This window comes from Lichtheimia ornata (genome assembly GCF_029851405.1).
Source record: "Lichtheimia ornata isolate CBS 291.66 chromosome Unknown scaffold00004, whole genome shotgun sequence".
Classification (NCBI taxonomy): domain Eukaryota; kingdom Fungi; phylum Mucoromycota; class Mucoromycetes; order Mucorales; family Lichtheimiaceae; genus Lichtheimia; species Lichtheimia ornata.
The window spans coordinates 93,446-111,748 of record NW_026695324.1 but is presented as its reverse complement, the minus strand read 5'-3'; the positions used below and the strand labels follow the sequence as shown (position 1 = coordinate 111,748).

The window sequence follows — 18,303 nt, the reverse complement described above, 5'->3', positions numbered from 1 at the left end:
GAGACTCTGCCACTATATGGTGAGTGGTAAGTCCACTTGAATCCAACCAATCCCATCATAATAAACACTCTTACCTTGTAGTGATTCTCAATAGCGTCTTTGCCTCAAATGGAAACCGTATATTCATGCCATCCAGTAGATGCTGCTGCTGTTTCATTGTAAGGCTCGTTAATTAACAGGTTTTGCTTTGTAGATCTCATACCATGCATACCATTGAGCCAACCATACAGCATTCTTGCTTTGAGATCCGTATCCTGTTGCTGCCAGAGGTACTATCATCCAACATGTTCAACCTACCATAAATGCAATGTGAGATAACAAGTAAAACCAACCCACACGCTTTTGTTGTCAGCATACCCAAAAGAGGCAATGTAAAGACGTCTTGAGAACTCTCATTGTGGACAACTCGGTAAGGAAGGTACACGACGCCCTGAACCATGGTGATCACAAGGAATTGCAACCAAATACACCATCCGAAGGCAATACAATAACCAACCTGCAGCGCCAAGGTATGCCACCATATGTACTATACTCTCATTGGATCCTGAAATTGGCATCATAAGAGATATCCACCTTCTCTCTGTAGGCAAGGAAATCAATAGCCGCACTTGGATGGAGGCCGTGCGCACAGCGGATGCATTTTTAAATCCCTGAGGCCGCATCTTGAGTCACACTGTTTCCGGGCCAAAATTCCCCAGGAGAGCATAGTACTATACAATGACATCCTCGACGTGCTGATTGATCAAAATAGTATCGCCGAAAGAGGATCTGCCACTGTATGGCGCTTGGTAAGTTCACTTGAATCGAACCAATCCCATCATAATGAACACTCTTACCTTGTGGTATTCCTCAATAGCATCAATGCCTCAAATAAACCCGTATCTCCATGTCATCCATATTGTCTTGCTGCTGTTTCACTGTAAGTCTTGTTAATTAACAGGGTCTGCTTTGTAGGTCCAATACCACACATACCATTGAGCCAACCATACAGCATTCTTGCTTTGAGATCCGTAACTTGTTGCTGCCAGAGGTACCATCACCCAACATGTTCACCTACCATAAACGCAATGTGAGATAAGAAGCAAACCCAATCCACAGGCTTTTGTTGTCAGCATACCCAAAAGAAGCAATGTGAAGACGTCTTGAGAACTCTCATTGTGGACAACTCGGTAAGGAAGACACACGACGCCGTGAACCATGGCGATCACAAGGAATTGAAACCAAATACACCATCCGAAGGCAATACAATAACCAACCTGCAGCGCCAAGGTATGCCACCATATGTACCATACTCTCATTGGATCCTGAAATTGGCATCATAAGAGATATCCACCTTCTCTCTGTAGGCAAGGAAATCAATAGCCGTACTTGGATGGAGGCCGTGTGCACAGCGGATGCCTTTTCAAATTGGCCTTGCCATCGCATCTTGAGTCACACTGTTTCCGGGCCAAAATTCCCCAGGAGAGCACAGTACTATACAATGACATCCTCGACGTGCTGATTGATCAAAATAATCGCCCAACCAGAGCCTGACCTAATATTTCTTTCGTAAGCACACTTGAAGTGACAAATACCACAATGAACACTCTTACCTTGTGGTATTCTAAATAGCATCAATGCCTCAAATAGAAACCGTATATCCATGCCATCCAGTAGATGCTGCTTCTGTTTTCATTGTAAGGCTCGTTAATTAACAAGTCTTGATTTGTACATTCAATGCCATGCATACCATTGAGCCAACCATACAGCATTCTTGCTTTGAGATCCGTAACTTGTTGCTGCCAGAGGTACCATCATCCAACATGTTCACCTACCATAAACGCGATGTGAGATAACGAGTAAAACCAACCCACACGCTTTTGTTGTCAACATACCCAAAAGAGGCAATAAAGACGTCTTGAGAACTCTCATTGTGGACAACTCGGTAAGGAATGCACACGACGCCTCATTGGGTCTTGTATAGACGAGACAACACCAACCTACACGCGAACTTTAGTACCACAATGTTCGACTTGAACAATAAAAGGAATTGCAGCGATTGAACTTACATGTTCTCTTGGAATGGAAGCTTGTGTCATGGGTAGATCGCGCACGCGTTTGTTGTAACTGAATGTGTCGCCATTGGCCACCTATTCACCCAATTGGCGTTGTCCATTGGAAGGAATGCCAGCCGTTAATGTGTTGTAGCTTGTAAATGGAGACAAGCTTACCTTACTTGTGAAGTGGGAGTGAAGAAGAAGGGGCTCTTTGTCGTTCCTCTCAGCGGCCCCAATTTGTGCACCCCACCCCACCCCGCTTGTTACAGCTACTGCTGTGAATAAGCACACAAGCAATATCCTATACATTTGGATCAATAAGGAACCGCTACTCGAGATTTCAATAGAACACATCACTTGTAATCAAGCTACCCATAATTTCACTGTGGCAGGAGGCGGTGTCAAGTACGGTAGGTCCGTGCGCATCAATGCAGCTTAAATCATTTTATGCAGCTCAACCGCCTACACTCAACGTGGGTGTAGTATATGCACGCACACACCTCTGAAATATGCGCGTATAGACTCTCATCTTGATAGATCCACATTATTGTATACTGCTTACGTACTTTCCTAAAGGCAATCACCATCCCATTTGTGCAGTAACCTGTCAATGACGCGTGTGTGTAACCACAACATCCCATTTCACTCAGCTCTCCATCTTTCCGTCAATGCAGTCAACACCATCCATTAGGAGAAAGCAGCTCCATCACACTTACGGCATAAGTAAAACATAAAGGTGCCTGTATCTCTAAACATTACAATCAAACGTGGGGTCTTTAATAGAACAACCCTGCTCGGCTGGGTCAAAGGAATCATGTGTGGCAGTTTCACGACCAAGCTTGCCAATCCCAGATTTCGCAATGTCGCCACCAGCCAAACTGGATCTGGGGTCGACCTCTTCGACGACGACGACCAAAAAAATTATTTTTTGGGCTAGTTGCGACATTGAACGCGAAACTTGCACCCAAGGTGCTGTTGACCAAGCCGAGCACATTGCTCTATTCAAAACCACACGTTTCATTGTAAAGTTCGGAGATACAGGCGTCTTTATGTTTGTAAGCGTGATGCTATATGAGAAGTGGTCTTTGTTCATTGCCAAGTAGCTAGACCCTGGAGAGCCAAAGATGCAGAAGGACATCTTTGGGTAACTCAGCTAAAAAGTCAGGACTTCAGGGACAAAGCATGAAAGGTACGCAACCCTCACTTTTATGTCATACATTGGCAGCTAATAGCCACTTTTGTGCATTCCCAACTTTTGTGCATTCTATTGTAGGTGGACGATGCTCCTGCTCTAGACATTCATTTCCATGATTAAAGTAAGTTGATCCGAGCTGATTTGGTTGAGTTACGCTCACACAAGATTACATCGGTTGAGCTACATCGAGCGTGCTTTATGTCCGGAGTGATGTAATCTCTCTTTGACCGCAGCTCAGTCAAATCATCTCGGATCAACCTACTTTAATCATGGAAATGAATGTCTAGAGCAGGGGCATCGTTCCAATGCAGTGGATCTCGCAACAATGATGATTGGATAAAAGTGGCCGTTAGCTAGCAATACATGCCTGTCCCTAGATGATCCATAAAGTAATTATACATTGTCCCTTTCATTCATGCAAACATAGCTGTGTTACACAACACGACCCTCTGCATCTTTTGCTCTGCCAGAGTCTAGCTACTTTACATTAAACAAAGACCACTTCTCATATAGCATCACGCTTACAAACATAAAGGTGCCTGTATCTCCAAACTTTACAATGAAACGTGGGGTTTTGAATAGAGCAATGGGCTCGGCTTGGTCAACAGCACCTTGTGTGAAAGTTTCGCGTTCAATGTCGCAAACAGCCCAAAAAATATTTTTTTGGTCGTCGTCGTCGAAGAGGTCGACCCCCAGATCCAGTTTGGCTGGTAGCGACATTGCGAAATCTGGGATTGGCAAGCTTGATCGTGAAACTTTCACACAAGGTGCTGTTGGCCAAGCCGAGCACACTGCTCTAATAAAAATCCCACGTTTGATTGTAAAGTTAGGAGATACAGGCACCTTTATATTTTTAAGCGTGATGCTATATGAGAAGTGATCTTTGTTCATTGTCAAGTAGGTGGACCCTGGCAGAGCAAAAGATGCAGAGGGACCTCTTTGTGTAACTCAGCTCATTGGGTAGTACTGGAACAGATCAATGCATGATAATACATACCATGATAATAGCTCATAAACTGCCCGCTAACAGCCACTTCCTCCAATTCGTCTTTGTTGCCAAATCCATTGCATATGAAAGATTCTCCTGCTCCAGCCCATCATTTCCATCATTCGACTTTCTTGATCCGAGCTGATTTGGCTGAGCTACGCTGGAACAGCAAACACGAAAATTCTTGAAAGACAGACCCTGCGAATGTCTCCGTCTTTCAAACTTGTGGACGCTCCCATTCCAAATTTTCAAATGAAGCGTGAGATCTTTATTAGAAAATATTGATCAGCATGCTCGAGAGCACCCTGCTGACCAATTTTCAAGTTGGGAGTGGGCAACTTCGGGGCGGTGGGCCGTTCGCTCTATTGTTCGCATCAACCACCATTTGGATCGGCCCGCATTTCAAATCTTCTTAATGAAGTCTGCGACTTTTAAATGAATGAAGTTGATCAGCATGTCCCAGCGAACCTTCTGACAAAGTTTCACGTTCGAAATGGGGAATCCCAATGTAATGTTTATTGTTTCGGTAAATCATGAATCTGGGGCTGACCTGCATTTCCGACTTACATAGTAAACCCACATTGTACCCTCCCATTCAATTTTTTGTAATGAAACATGAGGTCTTTTTTTAGTTCAACGTGATCAGCATGTCCCAGAGCACCTTGTGTGAAAGTTTCAGGTTCGAGAGAGGCAATCTCGATATCAAGGACTGATGTAGTACAGTGTACATGCATTTCTAGGGCAGCGTCTTGCCTATTTAATTTACGGTTCTTCCACTCACAGCTCTTCCCTCTTCCTCCCATTCTCAACTGTTGCCCCATTCAAGTATACAACTACCACCTGCAAACGATTGTCCTGCTTCAACCCATCATGTCAACCCTACGATTGTCTTGATTGGAAAGTCTTTGTCTGAATGGCAAGCCCATGGCGTGTGCACAGCTTTCTTGCCACTCTTCTACAACACACGAGCCTCTTGATACAATACACGCTCTTGCACACTTCTCTGCCACGATCAATAGTAACAGCATTCATTCCAGCAGTTGCCATTAGCAAGGCCTTGACTCCATTGTCTCAAACAGCGTTCTTTACTTGCAGCAACGTGTCTTACAGCCTTTGTTACGTGGACAGCAGATAGCCATTGTATAGAAGCAGCTTTATTTACGCGTAGCAACTTTGTTCAATACATACACTCCTTATGGACATATGGATATGGATATGGATATGGATATGGGTATGGGTATGGATATGGATATGGATATGGGATGGGATGGGATGGGATGGATGAATTGGATACTGTATACATGGATTTGCTTCATCTTAAAAGAGGCACTGGAAGAGATCAGCAGCTGTAGATAGGCATCTATTGATTTGAATCATGGTAAGGAAGGAAAAGCAATAATGGATGACGTAGATGGTGCTTCCAATAAGCTGTGGATGTGTCTGTAACAGTGGTAAAGAAAATTGCAAGCAACGTGATCCGGATAGTCAACGAGCAAAACAAGTAGTTGGTGCGTACACTAGCTGCATGAACACGGTTGTTGTCCTCATTTCAAAGTAGATAAGCCATACATACACCCTTTCTCACATAGCAGGATAGCGATTCATTCAATTGTATTATAGCTGTATAGTAATAAAGCACTCATACCACTATACAATCTCCTCTCACGCATCATGCAACTTGATCTAAGCGATAGCTACGGATTGGATTCACAGTAAAATGAAGACGCATAAACAATGTTTGACCTCTTCCATCATTGAATAGAGATACATCACCCCGTATCGGAAATCTTCCAATGCATACATCTTCTTGCCAAGCGACCCTTTTGATACAAAGTTTATTTGTCAAATGAATGTCATATTCACCACTCAAGCTCAGCTACAACTGGACGATGGTCACTGATATACAAATTATCGTCAAAGATATTGCTGAGAACACCAAATCGACGTACGGTGACATTTTGGTGCTTCATCATCATGATGTAATCAAGGCGTCTAGGAGCATTGCATTGGTCTGGATCACCTGCTCCAAAGCTGGTGAAGGTATTCTTATCTCCCAATGGACCACTCATTGTTGCATGTGTATCACCAGGCTTCTTGTTAAGACGAGTGGCAAGCTCATATCGTGTATCCACAAATTTCGTGTCGGTGTCACCATCTGTGTTCCCACGAAGGTTTTGTAGGATTTGACCAGGGCGCATAACACGATGCGTTGGCAATGTCATGTTTGCATTTGGGCCCGAAGTGCGTACTGGCTCTCCCGTTTTTGTGGCATAATCAAGCTTCAATCGATCATTCAACTCCTCAAGACAATGCATGGTATCATTGCGATCGGTATCTCCACCACCAGTCAATGTTTGATAACCGGGATCATCTTCAGGGGAGTTAAGGTCACCCATCAATACCGTCAATCCAGGATTGGCTTGAACACGTTCCAAAATTAGTTGTGCGGCTCCACGTCGAGATTCCACACCTTGATGATCAAAGTGGGCATTCAACAACGTAAATTTGGATCCATCCGATTTACGTTCAAATCTATCATAGACATGTAAGACTATGTGTGTAGTATAGAAAACAATAACAATAAACGGCTTACTCGACCCAATTGGCAATACGAGGATGGCTAGCATCCCACCCTTTGCTACCAGGGGTCTCAGGTTCCTAGTGCATGTAAAAAGATTAACACCCTATCGATGAACATGATTGCTATACCCATTGCATACTTTTGATAGCCATAATGTTTTCCAGCTGTTCACCTTGAGTAGCTCACGCTTGTAGAATACTGGACAATATTCACCATCCTCATTACCATCGTTACGACCTGCTCCCACCCAATCATACTCGTCGTGTAGTAGTGATTGCAAGTCGATAACCTGATGATGTTCAGGCTCCTGCAATACACGCCATATGAGCGTCATACAACGCATGTAGCTGAAATGGATCAATCCTCAGCCTACCTGAAACCCTACAATATCGGGTGACCACAGCAGTACGGTGTCGGCTACTTTCCACTTGCGGATGGCCCATGGTTGTTCACCAGCCAATGACTCGGGAACCTCTGCTGATGTAAATGATTCCCTTAGGGATTGTGGGCCATGGTCATGGCGAATATTGAAGGTCATGAATTTCATTTTTGAAAGAAGTAAAGGTGGATGTCACAAAAGAGGAAGAAGAAGAATATGCGCGTGAAAGAAAGAGAAAGAAAAGACGACAGGACTCGAAACGTCGGAGCCCATCATTTTCTTTTGCATGACGCGAACTCCCCACTAAAGCAATGACCGGATCCAGTTATATATGCCGCTGCCATCATGTGCATATGTATGTGTGTGTGAGACAAAGAATACGTGTGTGCCCATGCTAAATGATTTCTCTCTCTATATGTATATATACCCATTTATTGTTCCTTCTTCTCGTTATCCTTATCCTTGCCACCATATAATAACTCATAGCGTTCTCGAGTTGCCTTGTCTAACATCTCCGCTCGTCCACGGCGTTCAAAGTTAACCATGTATCGATCTGACTTGTAAGCACCACCGCCCAATGCAAAGCACATGACAATGTAAAACTAAATTTGCATTCAATGTTAGCTTCATTTTCACTAGGTCTGGTTTTGTCAAACATTACCTTGTTCACAGTTTGGGTGCGTCTGTACCATGGGAAGAAGGAATACGCGAGTGCTGATGCAAATAAACCAACGCCAGCCCACTGAGCAGCACCAACAGCAAAGCCCTTCATGGCGTAGTTGCTTGCGTTATCTTGTTCTGATGCAGTGACGAGTCTCATGTTGTGTATAAAGTTGAGTGTGTGATAAAGTAGGTATGTAAAACAAAGAAAAGGAGTAAACAGCAATTGCAAGAAAATGGCACGGTTTTTCTAAATGCAGGGCTCTGAAATATTTTCCCGTCAACTTCCATTGAGTCTCCGCTTTACTTGTCAAACACAAAGTTGGCTTACCAATATCGGTGTTTGCTCCATGCTATCGGTCTCTCGTTTATCCTTTGCTATGCCATTGATCTGCATAGGCAATGGTGTGCTATGTATGATGTTGCAAAACGTATCATCCATAGAGCTGGTTTCAAAACATGGCTTTCCCGCTTAGGCGGGACATGGTTTTGCCTCCGCTTATCCGACAACAAAAGCACGGATCGCTTCCGCATGGCGACCTATCATCGTCCGCCGCACACACCCTCTCATTGCAGATCACAAAAAAACAGCCTATTGATCTGTGCGTATCTAGGATAGATAGGATACTGGATACAAACCTACAATGTTGATGATAGGAAATCGTTGATACAATAACAATCACATCCATCTTCAATGGCAGGGTTACATGATGTTTTCCTTCTGAAGAAAACATTTTGAGTCATCGAGGAACCCGATTTTTTCCAAAATGTTGGATCCCGCTTCTAAAGCTTAGCACAAATGACGTGGATGTTTCTTGACATGGTATGAGTAGTACCAATGATGTTTCCATTCCTCCCAACACAGTGTTCAGCTTAATGGTGATCATTGTTTTTGTCATTGGCATGTTTAGGTTTTAAGAATCATGCTTTGTTATAGAGAATCACGATCAAGATCTAAGTCGTAGTGTATTTGAGAATGGCAACAAAGGAGAAAAAGAAGCATTATGGGTAGGTGGGTGGGTGGTGTCAAGTAGGTAGCTATGGATTCTACACGCTCCCGTATTTGGCAAGTGCTGATCTTGACAACGATCACTTTAACTCTCGCGTGGTCAGCGACGGTGGGTGTCTTTGTGTGGAGAAGGTAACACACACATCGGCGATGCAAGTTGGGCACGACGCTGACCTCAGCTTTAATTATCCTCTTCGTTCTCAACCACAGGCACTTGATTTCCATAGTGGGGATGCAAGATTACATAAGGGTTATCCTGCTTACTCTGTTGTGTACTCTTAGTGTGCTGACAATCATATTTCAAACGTACAACAGCTATTGGAATTACTTTATCACAGCCTTGTGTATCGCCTTCCTTGGAGTATCGGTCTGGACAGCAATCGAATAACATATTACAAATGGATCCCATCGCACCTCACAGCGCCTCCATTTCGGCTTACATGAGTGTTCACAAAGGTTTGTATACGTCGCATTCCCATTGGGAGCCCATGTCCACAACAATTGACACTCGTTTATGGTATACAGCCACGAACCTCGCCTATGCAAAGCACTTTGGAAGCCTCGATACGGTTTCTTCAGCCAACTTTGAAAGCCTGAATGCTCGTGGGTTTACGTTATCTTATGTACTTGAGAATGGTGAACAAGGCGAGACGTTTATTGAATTCGCAACACCCTTGACGAGACGTGAAGAGATTCGACCTGTATTGGAAGGCATGGCTCGTGAAGCAGAGCAAGCATTAGGATGGGTAAAGATATATATCATTGCAAATGGTACAATGATTCTTACTTTGTTCGATTAGCCTAGTTCTCTTGATGGTCCACCACCCGTTGCAGCTATTGCCAAAGCAGCTTATGCAGGTGCTACCAACATGTACACTCCTCCAGATCCACCCGTCCCTCTCGATGTTTTCTATCCAGTGGCATTACGTGATGCTATCGGTGTCATTATCGTCTTTCTTCTTCCAACACTTGGGCTCAGAAATCCACGCTTCGAATCCATCTCACGTACTGTTCTAAAGGTGCTCTTTATCGCCCATGGTATCGAAGGAACGCTCGCCTTGTTGACATGTATCGGACGTGGCTGGTACAGCCCTATCAATGTGATCAAGTGGACCCTCAGCACAACCATTTTCGGATTTAGATCTCTTGGCTTGTTGAGCAAACATGGACGTCAAGTACGCGGTGTATAGTAGCGTAGACAACTTCAATGTACAATTTATTACTATAGTATCATCATCCTCAACGACTTTGAATAGTAAATTTGGGGGATGCATTGCCCGAATTGCCAAACACAACAACAATGTAATCTGATCGAGTTGCGAGATTGCCTGGGAGTGTCACATTCCATGATCCACTATTGAGTGGGAAACCAGCAGCAAGATCCCAATCTATAAACCCCCATGATTAATCACAACGTGATCCTTTCTTCATGTTGGCATCTACTTACAAAGATGCTCATCGATAGAACCTTCCTCAACATAGCCTAGCTTGATAATGCCACTATAGAAGAAGAGCGAATAATCAGATACCTTTGCAATACGGGCTCAATTTAAGATTGGCTTACTCATGGCCTTCTGGAATGGTTCTTCCATCCTTGGATGTTTTGCTCCTGCAGATTACAGTATCAATAAATGATTGTATCTCGATTTCCTGCAGGCTTGTCATTACCATTCTACAGTATACGTCTCCCCAGCTTTCCAGACTGTGTCGGAATTTGGAACATAGCTAACAAGTGGCGGTATAAGCGTTATGTTGCACGATGCAGTAGTCGATGGTGATATGAGCTTACATCTCGGGGTTATAGACGGCAGGACCAGGTGCAGCAGACACAACGGCGAACAAAAGCAATAGATAGGATAAAATACAATGCATCATGGTGTAAAGAAAAAAATGAGAAAGAAGCTAAAGCACATTACGGCACCTGTTGCCTAGATATATTAGTTTCAGCGACCTTATCTGAAACAGTCGCATGTGTGTGAAATCCATGCATTCGAATGCCGTCAGCCGACATATCTGAGACCACTATTGCGTTCTAAACGTTTCGAAGGGGGATGAGGTTTCCTCTTAACAACCTCGTACAAATGATATAATGAGACGTCAGCCGCTTTTAATCGATGGCACAAACTTAATGCTACGTGAGAGAGATGTAGTAAGGATATAGGGGTCTTCCTTTTTTTTGCGTCTATTTTCAAGTGAACCACTGCATGCATGAATGTCCCTATCGGGTATAGTAAGATCACTAAGTTCAAGAACCAAGACTAAGGGCGGCATGAATGGCATTCCTTGCAATAGCGTGAGAGTAATAATGCAATGGATGTTAAACCCACAATCATCATTCACCATCAAAGCAACCAATCTCATACCATTTTTAGTCCTTGTGGATGGATTCATTTATTGTGCGTGTGTTAAGGGATATAATGTGTTTTAAAGATTTCTACTTGCGGAGAGGTTCCATCATGCGGCGGAAAGCACCGGGGCCTGTCCAAAGACCTTTGAGCAAACCATTCCAGTAGATGGAGGGAATGATCTACAAAAGGTAGGTGTTTCCGAGATTAGCTACAAGGTATACTCATTGTGTTTTCTGATATAAATAAACTTACCTCCTTGTTGAGGTATTGAGCAGTGCTGCTGATTTGTCGTTGATCGACTGGGAAAGTTTCCATGGGTTGACCAGTGTAACCAGAGAACTCGGCAAGGACAAGTTGCTCACGACCAACAATGAGAGGGCAGCTGGTGTAACCATCATATTCATGCTCCTTGATTTCCTTGCCTTCAATATCAGCAATCAAATTAGCCTTGAGAACACCCGATTCACCAGTGATGGCAGCAGCTGTCTTGGAAGTAGGCAAGTTGGAGCAGTCTCCAAGAGCGAAAACGTTCTTGTATTTGTTGGAACGCAAAGTGAACTTGTCAACATCCACAAAGCCGGCAGCGTCAGCAAGCTTGGATTCCTTGATAAAGGTGGGAGGACCCTGAGGAGGAGCCACGTGCAAAAAGTCATAGTCAAATGTCTTGGTTTCTTGATTAGCATTGTTGCGGAAGATAGCTTGACGATCATTTGGCTTGATTTCAATCAACTCATGTTGGAAGTTAACCTTGATACCACGCTCGTCGGCAAGTCGCTGAAGCACTTGGCCATAATGATCGACACCAAAGATCTTTCCAGCACTGGTGTTGTAAGTAACATTGGCCTTATCACGCACACCTTGGAGACGGAGAGCTTCCTCAGCCAAAAAGACAATCTTGGTAGGAGCACCAGGGCACTACACATAGATCCCATCAGCATTAATTTTCACACCATCCAATGATTTTTCCATCCCTGTCAATCTTACCTTCAAGGGGGTGTTGGGGAAAGTAAACAAGGCATTACCACCCTTGAACTCTTGGATGAACTTGTAAGTCTTTTGGACGCTCTCAGGCGAGTAGTTGGAGGTAACACCATCCTTGCCCAAGCTCTCGGGAAGACCCTTGACTTGATCCCAATTGATTTGGATACCAGCAGCAACGACGAGATAGTCGTAACCCACAGTTTTACCATTGGCCAAACCCACACGGTTGTTATCAGGATCCAACTTGGTTACACGTTCCTTGATCCAGTCAGCCTTCTCGGGAATAACAGATTGCATAGGACGTTGACTTTCACGGAAATCCTTCAAACCACCACCAACATAGGTCCACAAAGGTTGATACTAAAGCATCATCATCATGATATCCATGAGTCATCATCCATTGTTTCCTTTTCCTTTTCCTCTTATCTTCCATTGTAAGGTACTTACATAATGGTAGTCAGCGGGATCAATGACAGCCACCTTGTCCTTGCCGAGCATCTTTGAGAGGGTGGAAGACACTGTTGACCAATGACAGGGCACATGAGAATCAACATGAAGCAGGATACACGCGACAATGTCACGATGGCGAGTTGAATGGAGCGTTCTTTTTACCTGACAAACCACCTGGACCGCCACCAACAACGACAACCTTGTACTTTTGGTCGGCAGCAGCGGGAGCAGCTTCAGTGGCAAAAGAACGTCGAGCGATGGAGGTGAATCGAGAGCGTGCAGCAAGCATGGTTGGTGCGTATGAGTGTAAAGGAGGAAAGAAGAAAGAGATTAAAATATGATTGGGTTTAGTTTTTTGTTGCCGAGACCGGGATGTTTAGCAAGCATATCACTATTGGTCAGAGATGAGATGATGTGCTTCGCCTGACGTTTCACTCATACCAAATCGGAACCCCGCGGATGTCAATGCATGACGAGTGCTTGCGTGTCATGAAACAATCATCCCACTTTTGCTCAGCGCTCAATGCATGTGTCAAAGGATGGAACAACATTTAAAGGAAATGCCAAGAAGCTCTGTAGGCTATGATTTATTACCAGCAATAGGCCATTGTACTTGATCCTTTAATAATAAACATCGAGCCCTTACAAGATTGGTATACAACAGAAGTGTATTTTTTTATGTATAATATGCATATCTCAATATCGCTTATGGAATGTTAGTTCTAGATCCTTGGGTGCAAGGTTGAAAGGTATCTCGAATTTGATGCCATCTTTGTGTTTTGACTCCTTTGGAAGTTCCCATTCGAATTTTCGCACTAAGATATCACTAGTTTAGCCTTTTCATCATCATGGCATAATAACAATGAACACTTACAAAGCATGGCCAAAACCACTCGTTGCTGCATAATGCTAAATTTGAGTGCGATGCATTGTCGTGCCCCGGAGCTGAAGGGTGCATAGGCGATGCCCTCATGCGAATCATGCTCACCGCCAGGAAGGAATCGATCGGGATTAAACTTTTCGGGTTCATGCCACAAATCGGGTCGGTGGTGAAGAGCTTGGATGTCAACGCTGACCATTGCGCCCTTTGGAATAAAGATGCCCTTCACATTCAAATCCTCATGTACGTCACGTGCAAGAATGTCATTTGCAGGTGGATAAATTCGCATGCTCTATACAATAGTAGTTGTTAAAGAAAGGCTACATGATGCTGTTTGTCACTATACCTCTTTGATCACCATGTCAAGGTAGTCCATTTTCTTGCAATCTTCCAATGTAGGGAATACATCCGTAGGCTCGTCACCAAGAACTCGGAGGATCTCTTCACGTGCTTTCTTTTGGATATCCTAATTGAATCTCCGGGATAAGCATTTATCCTATTTGACAGGTGTTGAGGAAGGAGGAACATACCTGATTCATTGCCAAGAGATACAAGCAAAAGGTAAGAGCATGGCTTGTGGTATCATGGCCTAAGACAAAGAGAACACCTTGCCATCAGCTTACTAGTAGAATATACTGAACTTTTGATTGATTTACCTGCAACAAAGAATATGGCCATATTGTGCTATTTATAACAGCAATTGAAATGAGGATTGGATTGTTCATCACATTTGGTATGTATTTCCAATGCTTACTCGTAGCTCTTTTTTGGTCCAGTTGCCTTCACCTCGGAGCTCAGCCTCCAACATGAGTTGAAGCAAATCCTTCTCGTGCTCAGGCACATCATTGGTATGTGAATTCGATTCGTCTTGCAGCATGGATCTCTTCTTGTCAGCTACGCCATCGAGCAAATCAATCAACTTGTAGACGGCATCGTGTTGTGCTCGGCGTTTAGCACTAAAGTATCGATAGAGACCATCAAGGCGTGGAAACACCAAAGGAATGACATTTGTGAAGCCATCAAATAGAAGACGATAGGTTTTGACCCATACCGAATCAGGGTCATCCAATCCACCAAAATCGAATCCTGGGAAGGATGATGATAGATTACTAAAGCAATCTCCAGCAACGTATAAGAAAAGTCCTTACCGAATACGGATTTGCCCAATGCATCCAACGTGAGCTTTTGCATCAACTCGAGTACAGGTACGGTGGGTTGCTCCTCAACAAGACGAAACACCTTGGGCATGAGACTGCCAAACATACCAACTGGAGTTGCTCGGTGGAAAGCAGGGTTCATGATCTGATACATAGTAGGGTTGATACCTTGTTGTTGTTGTTGTAGCATTCCTCTCCTTCCCATGACACACACTTACCTTTCGCTGATCCTTCCAATGGTGTCCATTCACAATCGATACATTGTCGTTACCAACGAATTCAATCAATGTCGTATTCTGGTCGATGCTATCAAGGACGGAACTTGTCTTGTTCGCGAATTCTATAGCCGAGGTTCAGTTCAAGTCCATGTAACACCCACCACATACCACAAGCTACACAAACGCTGGGGCCCCCCACCCACATACCTGGTTTGAAAAAGACGATCCTGGCAATTTCTGGATCTGCCACATAAATTGTCCACTGAAAAGGCATCCGATTCTAAGGTAGGTATATCATGTGTGAGAATCCTTGGATACGTGGGAACGGTATCAAGATCAAAGAAGCATACAAGGTAAACACCATTGGCTTTTGAGAGCAAGGGAAAGACTAAACGTTGCGTACGGCTGATCAAGTTTTCTTGTGATTGGAGTGCTTTAAGTTGCTGCCCATAAGGAATAGCTGGTAGATGGCGTAGGTTCTTTGGGATACGAAAGATACGGTGGTACACTTGTTGGCATACAAGCAATACAGCTGCAGCAACACCAATGTAGTGCCGGTATCGGTAGATTTGGTCTTTGATTTCAGTCATAGTTTAATAAACAAAAATTGATCCACAAAGCGACCTCTTTATACTAGAGCATGGGATATGGGGAAAAGGAGACAATGGGTCATCGCGGCCACAACGTGACAATTTTGAGTCAAAAGGAATCGGAAAGTATGCGTCATGTGCCACAAATGCAGCAACATGTATACTCCGCAACCCCATTTATAGGCACACAACAATGATGGATCACTGATTCAATACATTGCTGTGAAGCGGAAACCTTTGTTTGATGGGCAAAAGAAAACGGAAGGCAAAGGCACGTGGTACATACAACTTGCTTTTAGTTGAAAACGACGTCGCCATTTTTTGACTCAAGAGAGCCGGCGTGTATGTGCTTTGATCATTATTCACAAACAACGAAATCATTTATTACAACAATAGCTTATCATTAGAGAGGAACTCCTGTGTGAGCATAATCTTGTGATTCTACTACTTTCTTCAAACTAGGTCGTGCACTCATTGTCTCCACAAATTTGGTAAGATTGGGGTAGTCCTATGGGGATGAAGCAATAATGGATATGCCAACAATGAGTCAACGAGGAAGAAGATCAATACAGTACTTGTAGTAAGTCTTAATTTACCTTGAGATGGATAGTGCTGGGTGATGTGCTTGCAAGCACAAAGACAATAAAATCGCTGTACGTGACCTGTGTTGAGCGAACGAGCAAATCAGTAATCTACACCTTGATCCACCTATGAGCTTCATCATTTTGCTGTGCTGCTTACCTCCTCGCCTGCTGCATAAGGTCCTTGTTTTACACCATAAATGCGCTCAAAACGTTGGAGGTACATAGGAAGCTGTTCCTGTACATACTTGTCCAAGATCTCCTTTTGATCCTGCAACGTAGCTTGGTGAGCGATTTGCCCTCCATGTTACAAGCAGCTCCCATCCTACTACTTACCCTATTGCGTGCGGCATTACCATATACTTTGAACCAATCACATGCATAGTCCGACACGGTCTCGACGAATGTCTCGAGGTCAATATCGTTTGTTGGGATATACTTTCCTAAACACACAATAGTCGATAATGAATATCTTAGATGCCGGGTAGATGATGTTTACTTTTTACCTAGACTCTTTGAGAGGAATCGCAAAATAGGTTGGGCACCAGAGTACTGTTTGCCGTTTTCGAGCTTGATCATGGGTGCACAATCAAAAGGGTAACCGGAATCAATCCAACTTTGCTTTGTTTTGGGCCATGTTTGGGCAACATCAATATGGATCCACTCGTAGGGCACCTGAGCATCCTCCAGTAGCATACGGATGGGACCACCAAGCCCATTATCTATTGAGGTGATGGGTGGTTAACACACACACACACACACGCTTTACTCAGCACCTTTATAGTCAACGTTTTGACGTATACTTACAGCCAGGGAAAATATAGTGAAGTTTTAGGTTGTTGATGCTTGACATTGTAGTTGTTGGGGGGGATTTCTCTCTTTTCGAGGAGCTCCCTTTTTATGCGTCACCGGAACACGGAGGAAATTATCCGATTTGGCCCACATTGTGGAATATGATTGGGAATACCATATGAGTCAAAATCCACCACTACTCGGGGCCACCATCGCCAAGCTACATACCTTGTAGATCGCAATGTAACACCATATTGCATTGATTTGTGTTGTCGCATGACGTTTCCCTTAATGATAGGACGACATGGCTCAGCCCGGATCACTTTACGACAAAAAAATGATTCATGCAGTAGATCAGCCAATAAGCTGGTACTTTGCAATTGCACCATTTTGCGTTTCTTAAATGGGTGGTACAACAACTCGATGCATAGGGGGGTAACCTGCATTGAGCAAAGATCAAGATAGATGATCCACCAACACGCCAACGACCACCCACCTTGATTAGTAATCAGTCAATGAAATCGAATCCAAGGAGTATTGCAATGAGTGATTATGAGTTCGACTCTTTATTGAAATGCTACGTTATGAATGAAAAACGTTAAATGGTAGCAGGAGACAATGACAGCTGTCGTCATGGTAACGAACATTCGTTTTGTTGGATTGAATGATCCATGATGAATATACATCACGAGCCGCCTGTTACGCAAAAGATACCCTTTGAAATTAAACAACAAGGGGAGTTGGATTAGTAATTCATGCATCCTTTATGAAAACCATGCCAATATGGATGCCCATGGATGATGTGGTTGTGCTTATTGGCGATTACAATCGTCCGCTAGATCATGAGAATACTATCAGCTATACAATTACCATAGCTATCTCTAATGCCAAAGTGCAAACATGTCCCTAGCTATTGTATGGTGCTACTTTGTGGGGTTTGCATAAAGCTAGTGATATGCGTTTAGACCTCCCTCTGCTATTCCTCGTATGCAAAGCCATAAAGCTCGGTCCGAACAAGCCCGTTGCTATGAAGAGTGATCCATAGTTGCATACGCGATTGATGCATATTCAAAAAGTCGGGATCCATTAAAGCACGTGGATGAGTAATGCATCTAAGCCCGCATAGCAAAGATATCATGATATTGGCCAAGAAAGAAGAACATGCCTCCAAAGATGAACGTTGACTTAACATGGCTCGTGTAACAATCCTGCTTATGGAAGTCGACCCGAAACACGCGTTCAGCATTACTCCGGATACCTATCGAAAAGCTGCATACCACGATGAATGTACTAGAACTTGAAGCATCGTGCTGTTATTGTCACTTTGGCAACATTTTGAATCTTTTGGATGTTGACTTTTTTTTAGCAACGCGGCTGAAGCTCAGATGCTGCTGAGGTCTAATAAATCATGTGGAATGATTGTTTGGACGTCTCTTGTCGTTTCACTTTACGGCAACA

General features: G+C 43.7%; 7 protein-coding genes across 7 annotated transcripts; 1 reads left to right on the top strand and 6 right to left on the bottom strand.

Annotated features, from left to right (window-relative positions):
• Window positions 1-6,078: 6,078 nt before the first annotated feature.
• Window positions 6,079-7,347, bottom strand: O0I10_001460 (uncharacterized protein; the record flags this gene model as incomplete). Its single annotated transcript, XM_058481556.1, has 4 exons — window positions 6,079-6,751; window positions 6,813-6,877; window positions 6,940-7,107; window positions 7,174-7,347. 4 exons carry the CDS (start codon window positions 7,345-7,347, stop codon window positions 6,079-6,081), a joined length of 1,080 nt encoding a protein of 359 aa, XP_058347413.1.
• Window positions 7,348-7,610: 263 nt separating this feature from the next.
• On the bottom strand, window positions 7,611-7,999 carry O0I10_001459 (uncharacterized protein; the record flags this gene model as incomplete). Its single annotated transcript, XM_058481555.1, has 2 exons — window positions 7,611-7,781; window positions 7,841-7,999. The coding sequence occupies 2 exons, from the start codon at window positions 7,997-7,999 to the stop codon at window positions 7,611-7,613; spliced, it is 330 nt and encodes a 109-aa protein (XP_058347412.1).
• A 1,247-nt stretch (window positions 8,000-9,246) lies between these two features.
• Window positions 9,247-10,038, top strand: O0I10_001458 (uncharacterized protein; the record flags this gene model as incomplete). The annotated part of the gene is made up of 3 exons (XM_058481554.1): window positions 9,247-9,304; window positions 9,374-9,594; window positions 9,649-10,038. 3 exons carry the CDS (start codon window positions 9,247-9,249, stop codon window positions 10,036-10,038), a joined length of 669 nt encoding a protein of 222 aa, XP_058347411.1.
• A 49-nt stretch (window positions 10,039-10,087) lies between these two features.
• O0I10_001457 (uncharacterized protein) lies at window positions 10,088-10,723 on the bottom strand (the record flags this gene model as incomplete). The annotated part of the gene is made up of 5 exons (XM_058481553.1): window positions 10,088-10,236; window positions 10,296-10,348; window positions 10,413-10,457; window positions 10,517-10,573; window positions 10,638-10,723. 5 exons carry the CDS (start codon window positions 10,721-10,723, stop codon window positions 10,088-10,090), a joined length of 390 nt encoding a protein of 129 aa, XP_058347410.1.
• A 559-nt stretch (window positions 10,724-11,282) lies between these two features.
• On the bottom strand, window positions 11,283-12,916 carry O0I10_001456 (uncharacterized protein; the record flags this gene model as incomplete). The annotated part of the gene is made up of 5 exons (XM_058481552.1): window positions 11,283-11,375; window positions 11,449-12,111; window positions 12,181-12,537; window positions 12,625-12,695; window positions 12,790-12,916. 5 exons carry the CDS (start codon window positions 12,914-12,916, stop codon window positions 11,283-11,285), a joined length of 1,311 nt encoding a protein of 436 aa, XP_058347409.1.
• A 407-nt stretch (window positions 12,917-13,323) lies between these two features.
• On the bottom strand, window positions 13,324-15,472 carry O0I10_001455 (uncharacterized protein; the record flags this gene model as incomplete). The annotated part of the gene is made up of 10 exons (XM_058481551.1): window positions 13,324-13,442; window positions 13,502-13,799; window positions 13,854-13,973; window positions 14,038-14,096; window positions 14,164-14,191; window positions 14,262-14,593; window positions 14,656-14,809; window positions 14,883-15,004; window positions 15,090-15,144; window positions 15,209-15,472. 10 exons carry the CDS (start codon window positions 15,470-15,472, stop codon window positions 13,324-13,326), a joined length of 1,551 nt encoding a protein of 516 aa, XP_058347408.1.
• Window positions 15,473-15,875: 403 nt separating this feature from the next.
• O0I10_001454 (uncharacterized protein) lies at window positions 15,876-16,906 on the bottom strand (the record flags this gene model as incomplete). The annotated part of the gene is made up of 6 exons (XM_058481550.1): window positions 15,876-15,980; window positions 16,069-16,134; window positions 16,214-16,324; window positions 16,390-16,496; window positions 16,560-16,775; window positions 16,861-16,906. The coding sequence occupies 6 exons, from the start codon at window positions 16,904-16,906 to the stop codon at window positions 15,876-15,878; spliced, it is 651 nt and encodes a 216-aa protein (XP_058347407.1).
• Between the last annotated feature and the right edge of the window lie 1,397 nt (window positions 16,907-18,303).